General features: G+C 36.4%; 1 protein-coding gene across 1 annotated transcript in view; it reads right to left on the reverse strand.

Annotated features, from left to right (window-relative positions):
- The window catches only part of LOC127216135 (dystrophin), a gene marked incomplete at its 5' end in the record, with an annotated part of 426838 nt that overhangs the window by 242134 nt on the left and 162795 nt on the right, over positions 1-21909 (reverse strand). Inside the window, one exon of the mRNA XM_051176680.1 lies at positions 10773-10851. Within this exon, the coding sequence (XP_051032637.1) occupies positions 10773-10851 (79 nt within the window). The remainder of the gene's footprint in view (positions 1-10772; positions 10852-21909) is intronic.

The raw sequence follows: 21909 nt of genomic DNA on the forward strand, positions 1-21909 counted from the left end.
TCTTTAGAGTCTTAAGGAAACATACCCAATAACACAGCAATACCTGCAGCTCACTGAAATGAAGATGAGTTTTCATTGCATATATGTAAAAATCTGTTTTAAAAAATCCAGAAGAGTAGTTTTAAATAAGAAACTGTTTATGTAATTCTATAAAAGAACAAAATGCCTTTTGTCCTCACCTCAAAGTTCTCACCAAAAATATTTTGCAATCTCAAATTGTTTGTGTTCTGAAAATGGAAAACATCCAAATGGAAAAATGAAAGTAATGATTTTTGCCCACAGGGATGTGATTCCACCATTTTTGCTGTGCAAAACTTTGTATTCTGGGACAGATGACAAAATAGTACCCTAGGCCAAAGGCACAAATGCTTTCATTTTCTGGGAAGTGTAAAAATATACCTTTTAGAGCCACCATTCCCCTAAAATAGTGCCCATGTCATGAAATCGATTCAGAAACCTAGCACTAGTCTCACCTACTCCAGGTAATCATGAAGAAATCCCAAGAGGAGTCTGTCAGAAGGAAGATGAAATAAGAAAGACAGGCATGTGCCTCGTGACTGCCATGTTATCAGACACTGTTTTTCTTATAGCTATAAGATAATGTAGTAATAACTAGTGACAAAACTTAAAGCCACACTTAAGCTCTAAAATAGTCTGTATAGACTATCATAGTAGTTTTACAAAGTATAGAAGAGGTCACTCTAGGTGTCTTAATTGGGTTCCTTTGGCTAGGCTGGATGATGTATCTCTAGAGCTGAGTGTTGGCTGTCTAGTAAGGATCCACTGATCCCTTCACTAGAGAATGTCTGTGGTGGTTAACCTTGTGAATTTGTTAGGCTTCAGAGTCATGAGAAACCTCTGGACATACTTCCCAGGGATCATTTTGATTAGGTTGAGATGGGAAGACCATCCTACATATGGGCAGTTTCATTCTGTGGGCTGAGGTCCTGGAATAAATGAAAAGGAGAAAGTAAGATGGGGACAGGTGTTATCTTACTCCTCTTTCTGATTGCAGGTGTGATGAAATCAGCTGCCTCAGGCTTCTGCTGCCCCAATATATCCAACATGAAGGATTGTACCCTTAAACTGTGAGCCAAAATGAGCCCTTTCTCCCTCAAGTTGGTTTTGTTATGTATTTTGTCTACAAATATCTATTCTCTTTGAATGGCTAGTTCTGTTTCTAAGGTGTATCCAACTCTGTGCTGCAATGTGGCTTCCAGATTCTCCTTTGGGATCAGATTGAATTTAGTCTCAACACCCTTATTTGGTTTGATTCACACTCACACCACCATCCTCATACCACAGACAACTTCTCTCCCTTCCCTTCCTCTGAGAGTATTCTCTGAACAAATTGCATCTATAAGGAACCCCACCTAAAGCTCTATATATGTGGAAATTTCCCAAAGTCTAAGATATTTCATTATTACGATTTGCCTAGAATTGATGATACCTTTTGGAATTGGGGTATTTCAGTGCTTACGTCTAGAAAGTCCTGTATAGACTTTGATGAGTAAGATGAGCATTGGGATCAATTCTTTGCTTCAAGTGACTTGGATGATCTAGATAAAATACTATTAGTGGTATTCTGAAAAACCAAGTATGACATATGATCCAAGATATTTGATTCCTAATATGGTTATTTTTGGCTGACTGAATCCCACAAAAGGTAGGGTTTTTTTGCCACCACATAATTCCTTTGCATTCAACAACTATTTCTTTTGAACCAGCTATCTTTATGATGCAAAAATATACTGTAAGAGAGTCATAGCAATAATATTTTGGGAAACATGTGTAAGTTAACAGTTTATTTTTAACCTTATAGAATCATTACTGACATCACAGATAGATTTGATAGTATTTGTACCAATTTGCAACCATCAGGATTACATGTGACTGCTGAAGAAACTAGCCAAAATTATTTTACCCTGAGGTTCCTGATAGAGAACTTTAGACTGAAAATCTCCTCACATAATACTTGCAAGATTATTTTGGAATTTTATCAGGATGATGCCCCTAAACCCATTTGAAGCTCTAAATTACTAGTGCTCTAAAATTTCAAGTTGCTCACTCCCTGAGGACTGTGGTGATATAAGTTTGAATATTATTATATGAATTTCAGAAACTGTTAGATGTACTTAAAGGTTTGTTTCCCCCTACTGAACTTTTTTTGAGATAGGACTTAATTATAGGACTTGACTAGCCTTGAAGTCACTGTGCAGATGAGGCTAACCTCAATCTCACAGGGACTCAAATATCTCTGTCTTCCAAGTGGCATGATTAAAGCCATACACCATCATGTCTGCCTTGTTTTTCCTACGCTTAGAAAAAATTAAGCTTGTCAAGAAGTGATTTGAGGGCAAAGAAATGGTGACTTTTGAGATGGGAACCAACAAATTTTCCCTATTAATTGAGAGAAACCTATAAAACCATGGGCTTTCTGACAAGAGGGAAAAAGAATTAACCAGGGATATGATTAAGACAATTATGATTATAAAGCCTGCAAGCAATAACTGATCAGTGCTTTCTTTTTACAGTGTCTCATAATCTGTGAATAAAAAGGTCACTGAATGAGTTCACAGCTTTTACATTTAGAATAAATAATAAAAAGAAATTCATCTTAAATTGTTTCTTTGCTGCGAAGAGTATAATACCTAAACAGGTCATTGGGTTAAAAGCTAGAGTATAAGAATTCTATCTATTATTTTTTCCATTATGTAAATAATATGCGCTCATTATAAATAATCTTCAAAATACAAAGAAAATATAAAATAACTGTTTACATTTGGATGTACTTTTATTTTCAGTCTTTCTTTGCATTTTTCTGTTGTTTTATTTTTAACAAAAAATGTGATCATGACATAACATTGAAGCCAGTATTGTATTGTCCCTTAATATTTAACATGGCACAGAAGACTTATGTAAAAATGACCACAAAAGTTATGAATGCTATAGTCCTTCCTAAGAACACAAAAGCTCTGATTATATACTGAGTACCAGCTATATGATAGTTATTATGTTAAATTTCTGGACCACTGTGGTTTAGCATTGTCAGGAATAATTTTATAATCTCTTACTATTTTGCAGATAAGAATTAATTCACTCTGTATATATTTGTTCAATAGCTGTAAAATATTCAAGTATCATCCTAGAAGAATAAAATTGTCACTAAGATTATATGCCCATTTTGATATAGTAGAAATTAGAGTATACCTATTGGGTTGTTCACTAATAAAATATGATTATTCAACTCTTATAATGTATTAGGCACTAAACTTTCACATTAGATATATATTCAGAAAATATATCAACCTTTTACATTGAGTTCAAATCCAGGAAGGGAAGATAAAGGATATTGTGTGAGAAGTTTGACTATTAAAGATTGAACTGCAAAGATGATAGCAATCATGATACTAAAGCTAATGTTACTAGCAAACAGACGTGTAACAATTAATTGTCTCAGGAACTTTCTTGAGGGTTCAATGGGTATTAATAATTTGATATTCTTGACATTATTATACTTCACTGAAATCAAAATTCTACTGGTCATAAGATGCATTTGATGTAACAGCTCCTGAAGCGTGAGTGAAAACCTGTATACTAAAAATTGACTTTATATGGACATGTTAATTTTTTGTACAATGTTTTAAATGATAATTAAGGAAATATCATCTATAAAGTATCTGAGAATTTGAACCTAGTTAGTCCATATCTACAAATTATAGTTGTCTCCTGCTCCCCTTTTCTTTTATGAGGAAGAATTGCTGTGTTGCCCAGGCTGGTCTCAAATAATCCTCTTGCCTCAGCCTCCCCCGTGGCTCTAAATACAGACATGTATCACTTACCCTCCCCACTGTGTGTGTGTGTGTGTGTGTGTGTGTGTGTGTGTGTGTTTTCTGTATAGCTCTGACTGTCCTGGAACTTGCTTTATAAATCAGGATGTCCTTAAACCCATAAAGATCCTCTTGCCTCTGGCTCTCAATTGCTGAGATTAAAGGTGGGTGCTACCAGTAAGGCATCCAATTTGTACTCTTAAGTATTAGCTACACTATCAATAATATAATCTTGAATCAGAGGTGCCGAGAGAACAATTGAACTCTTACACATCATTTTAGTATCTTATAATAGGATGGAGAAACAATGCCAGATTGACTACACTGCCATTGAACTGGGTATGTGTTCTTAATGAGAAAGACATTGTGAGATATGACTTAGAAGGCCAGAAGCCATGTGCTTCTCTATTTTCTACTATATACTACTTTGTGACCTTGGTTGTATAATTTGATCTTTCTACACCTATTCTTTCATTTATTAAATAAGAGGAGGACTGACATTGTTTAGCATTTTCTAAACTGTTTTGGCTGTAGCTCCCAGAAAGAAACCATTTTCCACTGTGATCTAGTACACACGTGCTTATACACATGCACCATTCACTGAAAATTGAAGAGTCAAAGCAGTACATGACCATATTTGTATGATATATTATAAAACTTTCTTGTCTGTTCTCATTCTATTCCATCTAAAACTAGAGGATGCAAATCATTAAATTGATTCCTGAATCCATTAAGGAGCCACACTTCAGATTCTGAGAGTTAATGGAATATGTATGATGGAATCATCTAACAAGATGTTATAAACAGAAGTAACTTCTGAGTTGATGTGGGACTGGTGTTGGGAACTTCAGGAGAAATAGAAAGTGTGCCTTCGTGCTTTACAAATATGCATTTTCTTTGTAATTGGGCCATGCTGTCACTATGTTTAGCAGAACATTTTGCCATTATACAATTGTGGAACACTACATTGGGCAAAGGTTCAGTGAGTTCTATGACATGTTGAAAGTCAGTGCTTCCAAAGTCACATAAATAAGAAGAACCAGTGTCTTTCCATCCTCTTCTTATAATGCTAAACTCTACTCAAGATCCCACAAAGTACAGCAGAGAAGGGACTGCCCATCTCTGTCAACCCTCATGGACAATCACTAAAACAATATAGATAGAGCATTAATGTTATAAGATTTTCTGCTTGGGAAATGCTCCTCTAAGGGATTATAAAACTTAAAACATATAAGGACACCAGGAGTTCCTATAATTGCTCCTGGAGGGTTTTTAAGTTTTGCACAATGCATTTGTCCTTGGGAAACAAAACAAAATCTACAATTCAGAATAGACAGACACAAAAAAGAAAAAAAAATAGACAGAACACATTCTTAAATTCTTGAAAAGCAAAGAATTCCAATAGGTAGGCTCTCAGAGCCATCAGTGAGTACTGGAATATTTCTTTGATCAGTGACATAAAGAGCTTGATGTGGTACCTACAGCTTTATAATTATATATATATTTATATAATTATTTTTATATTTATATAAATTTATATACATTTTTTATATTTATATAAATTATATTTATATAAATTTATATAAATATTTATATATATATTGTATTTAAAACTACAATAACTGAAACAATTGAAGATAACTGTTCAAATTTCTCCCTTTTCTTGTTTTCAGTTTCAGGAATCAATAAGGAGTTTTAGAATAGTAAAAGTAGGTGAAAAGACAAGTTATTACTTGTCAAAGGACAAGAATCGCATTTTACAGATTGTTCCTTTACTCTTTTCCACTGAGATCTAAGACAACAGAAACAACTTATTTAACCAGTGAAGATTAAGTCATCAAGGAGAAACTGTGGAGTAGGTCTCTTCTGAATAAAACCAGACTGCTAGGCAGGAAGTTCCCAATGGGGCTCATTGTATGTATCTATAAAATGCTGGTGCTAGTCAAGGAGACAAAGAAATGGAAAACCTGATGGTGAAGAAGTATGTGGATAGTTTGTGGCCAGCTATCATTTCCCTTCCATTTGCAATTAGTAAAGTTCAGAAAATACCCTCTTGTTATTCCTAGTAGCCTAGAAATAAGCACATAGTAAAGCAAACACTTCTAGAAAAATGTTGTATAATTTTAAAACTTATTTGTTTTTATTTATTTTGTGGTAAGGATATTGTTTTACTTTTATTGAAAACAACTAGAGAGGAAACAAGTAACTTCCAAGATTCCCTGCCTAAGGTGCCTAATTTCTTGTGCAACTCCTGTAATTTACATGGAAAATCTTACATATCAAAACAACCTTTAACTCCATAATTATGTGATTAGATATTTATCTTGTAGAGAACAACTGAGATGCCTGCACACAGCAACCATAATATTGGATATAATATTGAATTTTGAAATAGTATTAGTTTAAAACAACCTAGAATTCTCTTGGTAAATTTGGAACAGCCACAGAAGAAAATATTAGTTAGATATTAAAATTATAAGTTGAAATATTGTAGGTGTAAGAGTGGTCAAAGACACCACACACCCACACACAAAAAAGCCAGAGAATCAACTAACTTGGGCTCATAGGGACTCACAGAGATTGAGCCAACAACCAGGAAGCCTGCATTGGACTGACTTAGGCACTAGCATATATGTTACAGTTGTACAGCTTGGTCCTCTTGTGGGACTCCTAACAGAGGGAGCAGGGCTGTCTCTGACTCTTTTACTGGCTTTAGGGACCCTACTCCTCATATTGGGTTTCCTTGTTCAGTCTTAATACGTGAGAAGGTTCATATTCTTACTGCAACTTGATATGCTATGTTTTATTGATATATATGGGAGGCCTGCCCTTTCTTGGATGTAGAAGGAGGAGAAAAGGGTTGGGGGTGGAAACATAGGGGAAATGGGGAGAGGGACTGAAAGGGGAGAAGTGGGAGTCTGTAGCTAGGATGTAAAGTAAATAGATGAATTAATTTATTAAATTTATTGATAAAATATGTAAACAAAAGTGTTTTAATATATTAGTGAGGGGGGAAATCAAGTATTAAGACATTAATTATTTTTGGGACAAGGTCTCATTGTATATCCCTGGCTGGCCTGGAACTCACTGTATAGATAGATAAAGTTGTCCTTGAACTCACAGAGATCTGTTGGTCTCTGCTTCCCAAGTGCTACTGCATCATACTTGTTTTTTTTCTAATTCTACCTGGTTTAAGAAGAAAAAGAGGCTTGAGATAGAGTTCAGTAGTAGAACACTTGCTATCATACATAAGAGAAGAAAAAGAAAACAGAAAACAGAAGGTCTTGAATGCAGACAAACAGAACATTTCGGAAAGTGTTATGTCTGAGTAGTAGGATTATTGATAATTGCCCTTTTCCTCTGTGACCGTACAGTTGTAAAATTTTTCAAGATGAGTATATATTGCCTTTGAATTTAAATACCACACTCTGAAGATTCCATATTTAGTCTCACTCTATTTCTGTAACATGACTTTAAACATCTTAGCATATTTTTACATGCATAAGTGGAGCTTCTATGTGTATTTTGATATTTCATAAGGATATTGAAAATATTTCTGATTTCTTGGACTGGTCCCACTCAGACAAATCAGTTTCATGCTCAGTGCACATGGACACAGTTCTGACCTTTTTGGAAGGTATGAGTACAGTTTGATAGGTGTGAAGATGTCTTACCTAGCTCATCAAAGCTCAGAGCTTATGCCTGACATTCTACCACCAGAGAGCTATCCCTCAGGCTTATGGATTTTTTTACCCTATTAAAATGCAAATAACCAGGAAGAAGTATACATTAAACTTTATCTTCACATGTGTTAAATGAGTGTAACATATAAATTTTTGGAAATAGGTTTTAATGGAGAAGACATTGTGATTTGAAGAGAAACAGAGAGAAGAAAGTATGAATGAATATACGTGGTGTATGAGGCGTAATTAATATTCATATTAGTTATATTTTATTTATGGATTATGAGTCACTAAGGAGCATGTTATCACATTTAATCCTAATTAAATTAAATAGTCTGGCTGTTGTCAAGACAATTTTCCATCTACATAATTTTTCTAGCAGCATTACTAAAAGCCATAGTCCTATTCATGGATCAATATTCCTTTAACTTTCCCCCTTTATCTTCTAATCATGGGTGGTATTAAAAGATTATCTAAATAACTAGTGAGGATAGAACAAGTCAAGAAAATATGATTATTTCTTACTAATCCATTAGTCATGTATATATAACATTTTGTTGTCAAAGATAACGACCAACTGGAAACGAAAAAGAAAATAGCTAGTCAAATACTTTACAAAATATTTGTGAACATGAATCTTTTTGTTAGCTAATTGCGAAGAGAAAAGGCAGGAAAGGACAAAAATTATCAGTAAAAGAATCAGGACTGGTGATGTGACTCAGTGGGGAAGTGTTTGCTGTGCAAGCATGAGGCCCTGACTTCAGATTTCTAGCACCCACTCAAAAGCTGGGAACAGCGGTGTCTCTGTAACCTCAATGATATAGAGGTAAAGACAGGGATCTCTGGAGGTAGATAATTAGTCCCTTTAGCTGGATTGGTACACTTGCTTAAGGATCAGTGAGACATCCTGTCTCAAAAATAAAGTAGAGTGCAATAGAGAAAGCTATCCAGTATTGACTTCTGGTCTCCACATGCATGTGCATATCCATGTACATCCATACTTGCATGCACAAGTACATCAAGGAGTACTTATACCACATAGGCACACACAGACACACATAGGTACACTCATGTGAACATGCACAATCCCCCTCACCAGTTGTTTGAAGGGAGACCCGGCAGAATAACTAATATAAATAATATAGATTAAATAAAGCTTAAGTGTAATGGTTAAAAACAGAATCTGTAACCATCTTCTTAAGTTTGAATTCTGGCTTGCTTATATACTAGTTGTGTAAATGCAGATTTCTTAATGTCATCATTATTAAAAGGATTATAATACTAGAACCACCACATGAACTTGCTAAAAGAAACAAATCAAGTTTGCAAAATTGCAAATCACAAGTAACTGTATTAAGTGATGTTAAAACCACCTACATAATCATGTAGTACCAAAAATATAATACATCAATAAAAGGTATTATGGAGTAGAACTGTGGCTTTCAAGTACTTCAACACACACACACACACACACACACACACACACACACACACACACACACACACACACACCTAATTCTGTGGTGATACATTATTTGTGATTTATTACAGCTTGCCTGAAGGTCAGGGAAGCAAAGAAGCCAACTTACCAGAGTGCTTTTACCTCTAAAAGGTCTGTGGTATACCTATTCTCAATGTGGCTGGAGAATGAATTCCAGATATTGACTACTGAAGACCTTGCTCCTATCTTTTATACCCCTCTAGTGCTGGGATTAAAGGTGTGATATCCCAAGTGCTGAGATTATCTTTGTATGAGCTGTTTCTCTTTAAGACTGGGTCAATTTTGAGGAGATCTGGGTGGCCTTGGATTCACAGAGATCCATCTAGCTCTTAATCGTGAATACTAGGATTAAAACTGTGTACCACCACCTCTTAGCTTCTGGCTGCTGAGATTAAAGGTGCGTACCTGGCTTCTATAAATGTGAATAACTTTGCTTTCTGAATCCTCAGGCAAACTTTAATAAATCATAAATACATACCATAATTTCTATGGAAATATATATATTGTGCATTACAATGCAGATTCAGCTCTCTCTCCCTCTCTCTCTCCCTCTCTCTCTCTCTCTCTCTCTCTCTCTCTATATATATATATATATATATATATATATATAGTAATTTTCCATAGAAACATATATAACTTTAAAGATATTAAAATTTAACAAAATTTCATAAAACTAATAAGAAGAAAACAGGTGCTTGCCAATTAGATTTGCATTGTTATACAAATAGAATATTGCCATAAAACTTTTAGTAAACTAAAGCTGTCTTTCTTAGTATTAATTTCAAAACATGTAACTTTTATTGGTAACATAAATAATGTAATTGCTTACAAAATTCAATTAACAAATTATGAATGCTGGTAAATAAAAGGAACACTAAAAATGAAGCATAAAATGAAGCAAGGGATAATTAAGAAAAAAGTACAATTGGAGATGAGGGCTGCTGAGAGAGTTAAATAGCATAGAGTCTTGCACAAAAAAGGACTCTGTCACTTTCTGTCATTACCTCTTGCCCTCCTATTCAATAGGTTCTCACTATAGACCAGTATTTTCCAATAGGACAGTAGACATCTTTAAATTTTCTGTGCTTGTGCCACATGTAGCTGCATTTTCTGGTGTCATAATAAAAAATGGAGGTTTACTTTAATGGTAAATAGTATTTAGCCTAGAACTTCTGAAAAATATTATTTTAACCCATCAAATTGTGGTAAATAATGAAAATAATCAATTTAAAATAAAGAAGATAGTGACTTTTGTTAAGAACTATAGTTGGGTGTGGTGTCTCATCTCTGTAATTCTAGCACTTGAGAGGCTGAGACAAAAGGATAGTGAATTGGAGGTCAGTCTCACAAAAACAAAGGCTAGGAATTTAGCTTAGTGGTACAACACTTGCTTAGCACAAACAAAGCACTGAACTTTGCCTCTAGCACAGGAAAAAATAGACTTGTAAATAACATATATTGAGTGATGACATCATGATTACATAATGATCAGTTTTAGAAATTGTGTGGATATAGGCAATAATATTTAAAATATTAATGAAGTCAATATTGGAGAACATATTACAGGAAACGATTGTGTTTCAGATGGTGACTAGAGAAAATTATCTCATTAGGTCTTGGGTTCCACCAAGCTATAGTTCAGGACAAAATATGCCACTAGTGTATCTGACCGAGTTGCTTGTTAATTCAACTCCTTCTAATGTTTAGCTACCAAGACTCAATGAATAGGTTAATCAGTGAACAATGGAAATGACTTACTGGAAAGAAAGTGCTGGGATGCTGGGCCAAAGTCCCTGTGGGCTTCATGCAGCTGCCTGACACGATCCTCCACAGCCACCTGGGAGGAAAAAAAGAGTAATTGTATTTTCTTATCACTTTTAATGAGGAACAATTAAAACACTTTCCTTTATGGTAAGATGTTTTGGGTCTCTAAGGCTAAGAACAGCAACTCGACAATTCATAAGATTGGTTTTAATATGTCCTAACTGTAAATGGTCTCCCAGACTCATTTTTAGTAAACCAAGTTCAAACACAAAGACTATATTCTATTTTGAAGTTTGAAAATGATATTTTTATACTCCCTTCATTGAAAATCACCAATAAAGTTCATATTCTAATTTATTTTACAGAATGCTGGGAAAATTGTCACAAAATATTATAAAATGAGTACTGGTAGCATTTTGTAAATATATATTTCGCTTTGTGTCTTCAGTTGGTTATTTCTGACTAATGATTTCTGTTAAATTAATTTTAATAAATTATTACTAGTTATAGGGTTGTAGTTAATTCTTAACAATGAACAACCAAAGGTTGATGATAACGGTTAACCTGGCATTGATGCCACACACCTGAAATTTTAGCATTTGAAAGGCTGAAGCAAGAGAATCATGTATTAACATTATCTACAGCTACATAGAATGACCCTGTCTCACTTCAACAAATGATAACATAGAAAACTGAAACAAAAGTACAGTAAAATATTCAAGTTAAAGGTCAGGTGGTTGTGGTGAACACCTTTAATTCCAGCACTGAGGAGGCAGAGGAAGAAGATCCCTGTGAGTTCAAGGTCTGCCTAGTCTACAAAGCTATATAGAGAAACCCAGTTTCAAAAACCAAAATGAAAAATAAATTAAGTTAAAAATAGATGAGTTGGACACAGGAGGTAGAAGCAGGCAGATCTCTGAGTTCAAGGCCAGCCTGGTTTAGAAAAGCTAGTTCCAGGACAGCTTCCAAAGCCACAGAGCCACAGAGAAACCCCATCTCAAAAAAAAAAAAAACCCGAAACAAAACAAACAAACAAACAAATAAATAAAATAATTTTTTACAAAGGATGAGTAGAAGGGATAGCCCAGTCAATAAAGTGTCTTTAGTCACAAGTACAATTACTTGGGTTTGATGAGTTCTACAACCTAAGTCAGTGGTTCACAACCCCCTTTAATACAGTTCCTCATGTTGTGGTGACCCCCTTCCAACCATAAAATTATTCCATTACTACGTCAAAACTATAATTTTCCTACTTTTCTGAATCATAATGTAAATATCTGATATGCAGGCTAGCTGATATGTGACTCCTGTGAAAGAGTCATTAGACCCCTATAGGGGTCTCAACCCACAGGTTAAGAACTACTGACCTAATTAAAAGTACTGGATGTGGTGGCATATGCATATAATATTAGTGCAGGGGAGGAGAGGAGACAGCAGGAATATTCCCAGAGCTTTCTGGCCAGTCAATGCACTCTAATTGCTTTTTCCAGGCCAAGAATAACACTATCTCAGAGGACATAGTGTTCATGATGGTTACACCTGAGGTTGTTTTCAGGTTCCCACTTGTACATGTACCTAAACACACATTCATGTAGACAAACACACAACAAAAAAGCAGAAGCAAGGCTTGAAATTATGGTAACAGAGTTGGTGAAGAGATGAAAGAAATCTTCAGAGTTCATTTCTCAGTGTACTTAGAAATTAATAAGGAATATGCCCCAGACAACATGGAATAAATCTTGTCATTCTTTTTTTCTAATTAGATTTTCTGTAATATATTTTTACACACTCTGTGTTTAAGTTTACTGGATTCTGTTCTTGTGAGGGAAAGGGGGAGAACTTTCAGAAGGTGTGAAATGATATACTTATTCATCTGGCATTTCACCAACTCAGTATTAGTAGTGGCCCCAGGCATCCTCCTCAATAACTTTGGGTCTTAGTTTGGTTGTCAACAGCCCATGCAAAACAAGGAAATGTTCAAAGATTGCCCACAGGCACCAGAATTGAGGATCTTGTGCTGTAAATAAAGCAGTTCTCAAACTCATCAAATAGTCTGAACTAATGTCAGCCGTGACTTTCTAATATCAATGAAATACCTAATGTAGACATAAAATTTTATTTTACTGTTTCTTTTGCGTTGTCTATCTTTGATTGGAATACACTAAGCAGGGTTTCAAAACAATGCAGGATTTCCCTATTATACATAGGGAAGTAGATGAAACATTTTAGATGTTTGCCCAGCCATCAGCCATACCCTGTCTACTGAGTCTACCAAACAGCCAGCTGTCCTGCAAATATAAATATATATATATATATATATATATGTATATATATATATATATATGGGTTCATGTTGCCATTGTTCCTATCCAGAATGCTCTAACCACCTTTTGTCCCACTGATAGTATACTAGGGTTTATATGCTTAATTTTCTATTTCCTAGGTGAGAATTAATTGCTTCATCAGCATGCTCATAGGACATGGCTTATATGTGGAACATTTGTATAGTACCATCCAGTAATATGAGGAAATTAGTGTCTCCTAAAATAGAACCTGAACCTCTTGGTGATAGGGGCTTCTCCTTGCATGAATGTGTCTCCAATCCTCACTTTAACATTGACTCACTGAACCCTCTACAGAGGAGCTCATAGAAAATATTTGTTTAATGACTAATTGACAAAATAAATAGATAACATATCTATATTTGGGCATGGGGGCCAACAAGAGGGTGAGGGAGAGAGAACAAAAAAGAATACCCACCAATGCAGACTGTATATGTGTGATAGTCAGTTTTATTTGTAAATTTTACTGTTCTCAAAGTAGACATTATTAAAGTAGACATTATTTCTGAGTGTGTCTGTGAAGGTATTTAAAATAATTTAAAATACTAAATTTGCATTGGAATTTGTTGTTTCAGCAAAGTATATTGCCTTCCCCAATGTGGATATGCTTTATGTGTATCAGCTGAAGGCTAGAAAAAAGAAAACAAACAATAAAGGTAGTCTCTTCTTTGTTCTACTTCTTCTGGGACGTTGATCTGTCCCAGGATTGAGATTTACTATTTTGCTTTTGCACTAGTATCTGTTCTCCACCACCAGTTGTTCTGGATCACTAGCATGCTGACACAAAGTCACTGACCTTCTTAGTTTCTGTAGTCTTATGAACTAAGACCTTCCAAGCAAATCTGTCTATCCCCGGCTCTTTCTTCGTCCTGCCCCTCTCATACCTACCATCCATCTCTCTCCTCCTCCTACTGGGGTCCTAGGGAATCCTAACAAGTATATAGTCACTATAAATTATTGCTTTATGGTTAATAAATGGAGAGGAATAGGGTATAAGGAGCAGGGTACCATACACAAAATAAAATGGCTAACATGTTTAATGATATGTATACAGCAATACAATTTGACATTCAATCTTTATAATAACTCTACAACAAGTACTATTACTCTTTAATTTTATTGACAGAAACTGAGGCATGCAGTTTTAAAAAGAGACTGTCTTGACTCTGAGTTCCTGCCAGCAAGATCCTTGACCCCCAAAGCAGGGCTACTGCTAAAGAAAGAGGCCTCAGCTGGAGAGTGCCAGTTTCCAGTGATATCTGACTATCCTGTAGAAATTTCCCAAGTATCAGCTCAGCCTTTGTCCTCTTCCGCCAGCCATTGGCTAGAAGTGAGTCTGGGCCCAATAGGGGCAGCCTCTCCCCTACAAACTCTCCCCCTACCCAAACTCCCTGGGTAGGCCCCTGATCCTGCTGCTCCTGTATCCTGTCCCCATCTAGAGCACCCTTGGAACTCTGATACACCCCCATCCATCAACACAGCAAGCCTGCCCCTCCTCACCCTGTGCCCTACACTGCCCACTGTCCCGCTGCTCTGGTTGAGCACCTGGACAGAGGGGGGAGCAAACAGTCCACCCTACTTCGGTGACTTCTTAGAGCAACTCTGAGCAAAGGAGACCTGCCTATCCACGCAGTAACACCAGTAATTTCCACCAGCTTGGTCTCTGACCCCACCTCCAGTACTCTGCTGGAGTCCGGGGCCCCTCCCAGAGATCCGCCTATCTCTGTGGGTCCACTCTGAGTTTCTGCAGGCATCTTCTACTGGAACCTCAGCCCTGACCCCATCCCTGGGTCCCTGTCTGCTGAGAAACCTCCTAGAGAGCTTGGACCACACAGAGCTACAGATATTGAATCTCTAACCCACATAAGCCCACCGGGGAAGTACCATAGAGAGAAGGGGAGACCACACCAACACCTACTGGAAGAAGCTATTGGAAGATGGCAATACAAGAAAACACCTAACAACTGAAAGACAAGCATAACTCCACGAGAATCTAGGGAATCTACACCAACTAGAATGGAACACAACAACAAAGCAGAGGAAGCAGAAGGGAACGACTTAAAAATTACATAAAAATGATAGAGGCCCTCAAAGAAGATGCGAGAAAATCCCTTAAAGAAATGGAGAAAAAAAAAAAACAAACAAAAAAGTGGAAGAAATGAACAAATTCCTTAAGGAAAGTATAGAAAGTACAGAAAGCCAAGAAAAAACAATTAAGCAGGTGAAGGAAACAGTTCAAGACTTGAAAACTGAAATAGAGAAAATAAAGGCAACACAAACCAAAGGATGCTGGAAATAGAAAAACTGGGCAAAAAATCAGGAACTACACATGTAAGCATAACCAACAGAATTCAAGAGATGGAAGAGAGAATCTCAGGCGCAGAAGATAAACTAGAAGAAACAGATTCATCGACCAAAGAAAATCATAAATCCAACAAATCCTTAACACAAAACATCCAGGAAATGTGGGACACCATGAAAAGGCCAAACCTAAGATTAATAGGCATATAGGAAGGTGAGGAAGCCCAGCTCAAAGGTGCCGAAAACATATTCAACAAAATCATCAAGGAAAACTTTCCCAATCTTAAGAAAGACATGCCCACATCCCGAATGAGGTAACCCAGTCACTAAAAGAGGAACATAGTATGTACTCACTCATATATGGATTTTAGACCTAGAGCAAAGGATCACCAGCCTATAATTCACACCACCAGAGGAACTAGGATACAAGGTGTATTCTAAGAGATTCATATAAAGAACCTCACAGAAGTGGGAAGGGATAAGTCCCCTAGAGCACAGGGGAAGTGGGGGGGGCAGCAAATGGAGAGAGAAGTAGGAGAAAACGAGGGGGAGGAAAATTAAACCCATGCGACTAGGAAGTTGAGCCAGGATCTGAATAGAAGACAGGAGAGAGAGAGAGACAGAGAGAGAAAGAATATAAAAGAGGGAGCCAATATTGGTTTGAAGATAAAATTGAACACAAAGAAAGGTCTAGAGAACTACAAGACTGCTGCCAATTAACAATTTGAGCATCCCTGGAAAGGCTAGCAGAAACACATACAGACAGCTTACCTGAACAATGAGCTAACTGCCACTAGACTGATAGCTGGGAAGCCAGCATGGAACTGACTCAGGCCCCCCTGAATATGGGTCTCAGCCAGAAGGACTGAGCAGTCTAAGGGACCCTGGTGCACAAAAGGACTTTGCGAACACATCCCCCATGGAGGGATAACTGCCTTAACCTAGAGACAGGAGAGAAGCCCTAGTCCCTACTTCACATGACCTGTCAGAACTACATGACCCCAGCTGGATGTCATTCCCCTACATATGGAATTGGGGTGGGGGGATGGGAGAGGAGGGTGGTTTTGGTGCATGTGAGAGGGCAGAGAGTGTAAAAGGGAGGGAGGGAGGGAAAAAAGGAGGGAGAGGGAACTGGGATCGGCATTTATAATAATAAATTTAAAAAAAATGCTTTGACTCCAAAATGTAAATTCAAGGGCAAGTTACTGGGGAAAAGGATTTCTATTTCTGTTTCCACAGAAAATGAAAAGATGTGGACTCTTCCCAGACTAATGTGGTTTGACCAAGCCAGACTGCCTGAAACACAGTACCAAGTGATCCTACATTCATAACAGCTGGACAAAGCAGCCTTACAGACTACAGCCAGAATTTCTGCATCTTCTTAGAATCCCCCATGACAGTGCCCCTTACCAGCAGGAAGTAGTTTGGAAAGAACGACGCCCAAATTCCTAAATATTGTCTATATATAAAGAAACTGCCTTGTTTCAGGATGTCTGGTATATGCCTATAATACTTGCCAAAGTAGAAGGATTGCAAGCTCATTGCCAACTTGAACTACACAAAAAGCTTAAAACTAACCTATGCTACTAAGCAAGCCCCTGTCAAAGCGAAACAAACAACAAAACCAAAATCAAATTACAGCTTACAAGTTGGAGAACTAGCACTGAGAATATTCAAATTTCTTCAGTCTGGCTATTCTTAATAACCTTGTAGAAGATTAAAAGAGAATATGGTAAATATTTGAAAAGTAGTTAACTTTTAAATTTTTTCTTTTGGTGTGTGTGTGTGTGTGTGTGTGTGTGTGTGTGTATGAAAGAATATACTGTTCTGTGGATTGAGTCCAGTCCAGTGCCTTGCACATGCTAAGGAAGTTCTTTATCACTGAGATATATCACACCCCATAATTGTGTTCATGTTTCTATCAATACATTTTTCTTATGGAGATCAAATCCATTGTGTACCTCTATAAATGTTCAGTCATCAATTCATTTTATGATGCCTCTTCCTACTCTTTAAGAACATGATGCCAGCAGCTTTCAGAGAAAAGCTATGGAAAAACACATATGAATACATATTGAAATACATAATCATTTCTAAATTTAGAATGCATTATTTCATGAACAAATGAATCAGGAGTTAAATGTGAACATTGGGAAATAGAAAGAAGATTGGTCAATGATCAGAGATCCTTTATTTCCATAGGTTAAAGAAATCCTCATGACAATGGTGGTTACTTTATAGGGTTCACACAGATGTAATGCCTGAGTCAATTTCAGTCACTTACTTTCTAAAGGCTATGGCTAAAATGTTGTCATACAAAGAGAACAATGTAATTTCTAGTGTACACCCAGATAGTCAAGGCTTGAAAATAACTAAAGGTTTGTTATTGTTTTTAGAGACAAAGTTTCTCTGAGCATCTTTGAGCTTATCCTGGAACTAGCTCTTGTAGGCCAGGCTGGCATCAACCTCACAGAGATCAGTCTCTCTCTGCCCCACAAATGCTGGGATTAAAGGTGTGCACCACCACTGCATGAATATATCTATATCTATATCTATATCTATATCTATATCTATATCTATATCTATATCTATATCTATATCTATATCTATATCTATATCTATATCTATATCTATATCTATCTATCTATATATATATATATATTCATTTTATACATTGTCATAGGAGAAAGATTTTGTGTAGAATGAGTGAAAATTGGCTAAATAGACAATTGTGAGAAAGAAAAAAAAATGTGAATGGAACCAAGGTTTAAGTAGCCAATAGTTCCTTACCAACAAAGTACTTTAATCTGTGAGCAATTATTCATGGAAATCAAATTTGATAAGCTTTTGAAACAATAGCTCAAATGCATCAGACCTTTTGAACTGGCTGTATTTTTAACCAATATGAAATAACATATAAGCCAGAAAGTCAGAAATGCAAATTAGATTGCAGTACCATGTATTGAGGCAATTTTAATTATTCTTTCTCTTATTTGCTCACTTTATGTGTATTTGTTGATATTGCAAAGAATTAGACACACATTAAAGAAAGGCCTCTGTTCTTTCAAAGCTTAACTGGCTAGGGAATGAGAAGTGGTGATAAGCTCTCTTTTGAGATATTGAGGCTGCTGTGAGAGATTGTCTCAACTGTCTGGACTTGGAGTGATATGGGCAGTAATCATCTCAGCACTGTATAGACTATCAAAGCAGGTACACAGTGCTGGGATTTTGTCTGGTTTGAACCTGCATGGCACTTGTGTGTGTTATCAGTTTCTGAGAGTCCATGAGTGTACCATTCCTGTTGTGTCTGAAGTCAGCTACCATTTCTGGTTCTTACTCTTTTTCAGCATAGATCCCTAGTTCGTTTTTATTTATTTATTTATTCTTTTTTTTAAAGCAATCTTTTTATTTTGCATACCAATCCAAGTTCCTCCTCCATCCCCTCCTCCCACTTCCCCCATTTTCCCCCACCCGATCCCCCATCCACAGCTCAGAGAGGGTGAGTCCTCCCATGGGGAGTCAACAAAATCTGTCACATCACATCAAGGCAGGGCCAAGGCCCTCCTGTTTGTATCTAGGCTGAACAAAGTATCCCTCCATAGAGAATGGGCTGCAAAAAGCCAGTTCATGCATTAGGAACAAATCTTGGTCTCACTGCCAGTGGCCTCACAGACTGCCCAAGCCATACAACTCTCACCCAAATTTAGGGGGCCTAATTCTATCTTATGGTCTTATGCAGATTCCTCAGCTTTCAGTTCAGAGTCAGTTAGCTCCCACTAGTTTGGGTCAACTGTTTCTCTGGGTTTCCCCAGCATGGCCTTCACCAGTTAGCTCATACTATCTCCCCTCCTTTTCTTAGACTGAACTCTGGGAGCTTGGCCGAGGGCTTAGACCTAGTGATCCCTAAAAAAAATAGTTTTCATTTTCATAGCAACCTGGTTCTTAAGGTGAGGGGTTTGTATTGAGTAATCCAAAGGAAGTTGGGAGAAGGAGAAGAATGCAATCAAAATACATGGTATGAACACACACTTAAAAAGTAAATTGAAAAGATGGTATACAGTAGTATTTTGAAGGAAGGAGATAGCATTCAATTGAATAGTAGAGCATATTTTTATTTCGTTGTGCAGAGTTGAGGATAGCATCCAGGGTTTCATAAATGTTTAGTTTGTAAGTGTCCTTCACTTACGGCACTCTATACCATGAGCTTAATTTTTGAAATGGTATACTTCTTGATTTCAAATCTGGGAGGCTGGAAATAAGGTTATTAGAAAGGGGGAAAGCGTAATATATGTGCAAGAATTCCATTTGAAATATGAGGATCTTTAACTGACAACAGTAATTTGTTTAAGTCATTAAAAGAAGGGAAAGGAAGGATAAAATTGAGGCAAAAATGAACTTAGGAAGGTGAGGTAAGCAGAAAGAGTTAAATGAATTTAACTGAAATTATTTAAAGAAAAAAGATGAATAGAATTTCCTCTGAGTTAATAGGCCATGCTCCTTGTTTCCTTTTTACAGAAAGCAATACAAATAGAACATCTTTCTGGAAGCATGCATCCTGTTTCTACTATTTGATCATAGGCCATGAAAGCTTAGAACTGGAAGAAACCTTATCTGTTGATGCACAAGGGTCTATTCTTTAGAACTATCCCAGATGGGCAAAAAGTGCCATCTGCTCTGTGAGTGCTCATAATTTAGTTTGCAGCAATTCTTCACTGCATACATGCCAAGAGAGGAAAAAGGCCTTTATATGCTCTGTGAGGCCAGGGGGCATAACTTTCTCTCCTGGGCAATCTGCAGAGAGGAGCACAAGACCAGACATATGACAGGTATTTAGTTCTTGTTAATTGACAGAATTAACGTACATATTATTCTTGGATCTTTATTATAACAAGTACATTTTAAATAAACAATTTTTAAAACATTCCTAACACAGACTTTGGAATAGCACTCTTCTTCTTTTCCTTTCTCATCCTTCCTCTCTCCTTCTCTTCTCTCCTCTTCCTTCAATTTGATGATGAGAGTAAAAAAAATAAAAGAATAAAAAATAAAAAAGAACACATTATATTTATTTAACCAATGATGTTAGATTGCAGAAAAAATAATGCAACAAAGCAACCACAAACCCCACATGTTTCCCATATTTTTATTCTTTTTGAAATAATCATAATTGAGAGCTATGAAGGATATGTATTATTTTTTATTTTCATTTTTGATGGGTTTTGTATAATGTGCTGTTTGTGGAGACATTTTATAAGTCTGGTGAGGAACGTTTCTTAGGTTTCTAATGTATATTTCATTTTGCTTTTTGGAGTGTCAAGGATTGAACTCTGGGTTTTGTAAAGGACAGATATGTGCTCTGCTACCAAACTAGCCTTAATACTAAAAGCATAGCAAAATATACAAAACAAACCACTTTTCTACATTCATTCATTCATTCATTCAAAAGAAAATTACTAGAATGCAGGTTCCTGGCCTATGAGACAGAGGTACTATCTTGTTCACAGAGTACCTAGTATATAGGAGTTTTTCAGAAAATTTACTAAGGGAGGGAATGAAAGATTTGAATTTCCATAATCTGTTAGTCACTGTACTAACTATGAATATGGTAGAACTTAAAGAGTAATTTGAGGGACAATGAATGAGTACTAAATAATTCAACAAATCTTTATCCTTAGCTCTTTTCCATGACTCAATACATTATTGTGTTAAATTGAAGGCTCCTTTTTTTCCTTCCTTCCTTCCTTCCTTCCTTCCTTCCTTCCTTCCTTCCTTCTTTCCCTCCTTCTCTCCCTCCCTCCCTCATCCCTCCCTTCCTTCCTTGTATTGTTTGGGATACAGTTTCTCAGTTTAGTCCTATCTGTACTAGAACTTGCTTTGTAGACCAGGCTGGCCTCGAACTTAGAGATCCACCTCCCTCTAAATTCTGAGTGCTGTGACTAAAGGTGAGCACCATCACTGCTTGGCATTTTCTTTTGTTATTATTTCCTCCAAACATGCTTTAAATCAGATGAGAAACTAAAAAGAAAGAAAGAAAAAGAACAGAGGTAAACAATTATAGCTCTTACAAAACAGTATTATTAAATGTAAGGATTGATGACTTTGTTTTAACATTTCAAGGTCTTCCACTTTTCTCTTAACTTGCTGGTTAAGCACATTTAAGCTATTGTTTTCTGTAGAGGTTTGTGAGAGGCAAAGTACCTTCCTGATGAGGAAATGCCTTCTTAGACAATATGGATATTTTTAATTACCAAAGGTTCTTCCTGATACCACACAGGAAGCATATTTACCACTGGCCAAGAAAAAATTTAACTAGGCATGTGAATTTTGATTGTCTGCCTATTAGTTTGTCTTTAAGCTTAATGAATATCCATGGTCATGTGAGAACCATACTCCACATGTACGCTATTGAGGCTATTAAAATACATACAAAAGAGTAAAACAAAATAAAATAAGCATAATGCACCAACTCTTCTTTCACTTTGTGGATA

This window comes from Phodopus roborovskii, unplaced genomic scaffold (assembly GCF_943737965.1).
Source record: "Phodopus roborovskii unplaced genomic scaffold, PHOROB, whole genome shotgun sequence".
Classification (NCBI taxonomy): Eukaryota; Metazoa; Chordata; class Mammalia; order Rodentia; family Cricetidae; genus Phodopus; species Phodopus roborovskii.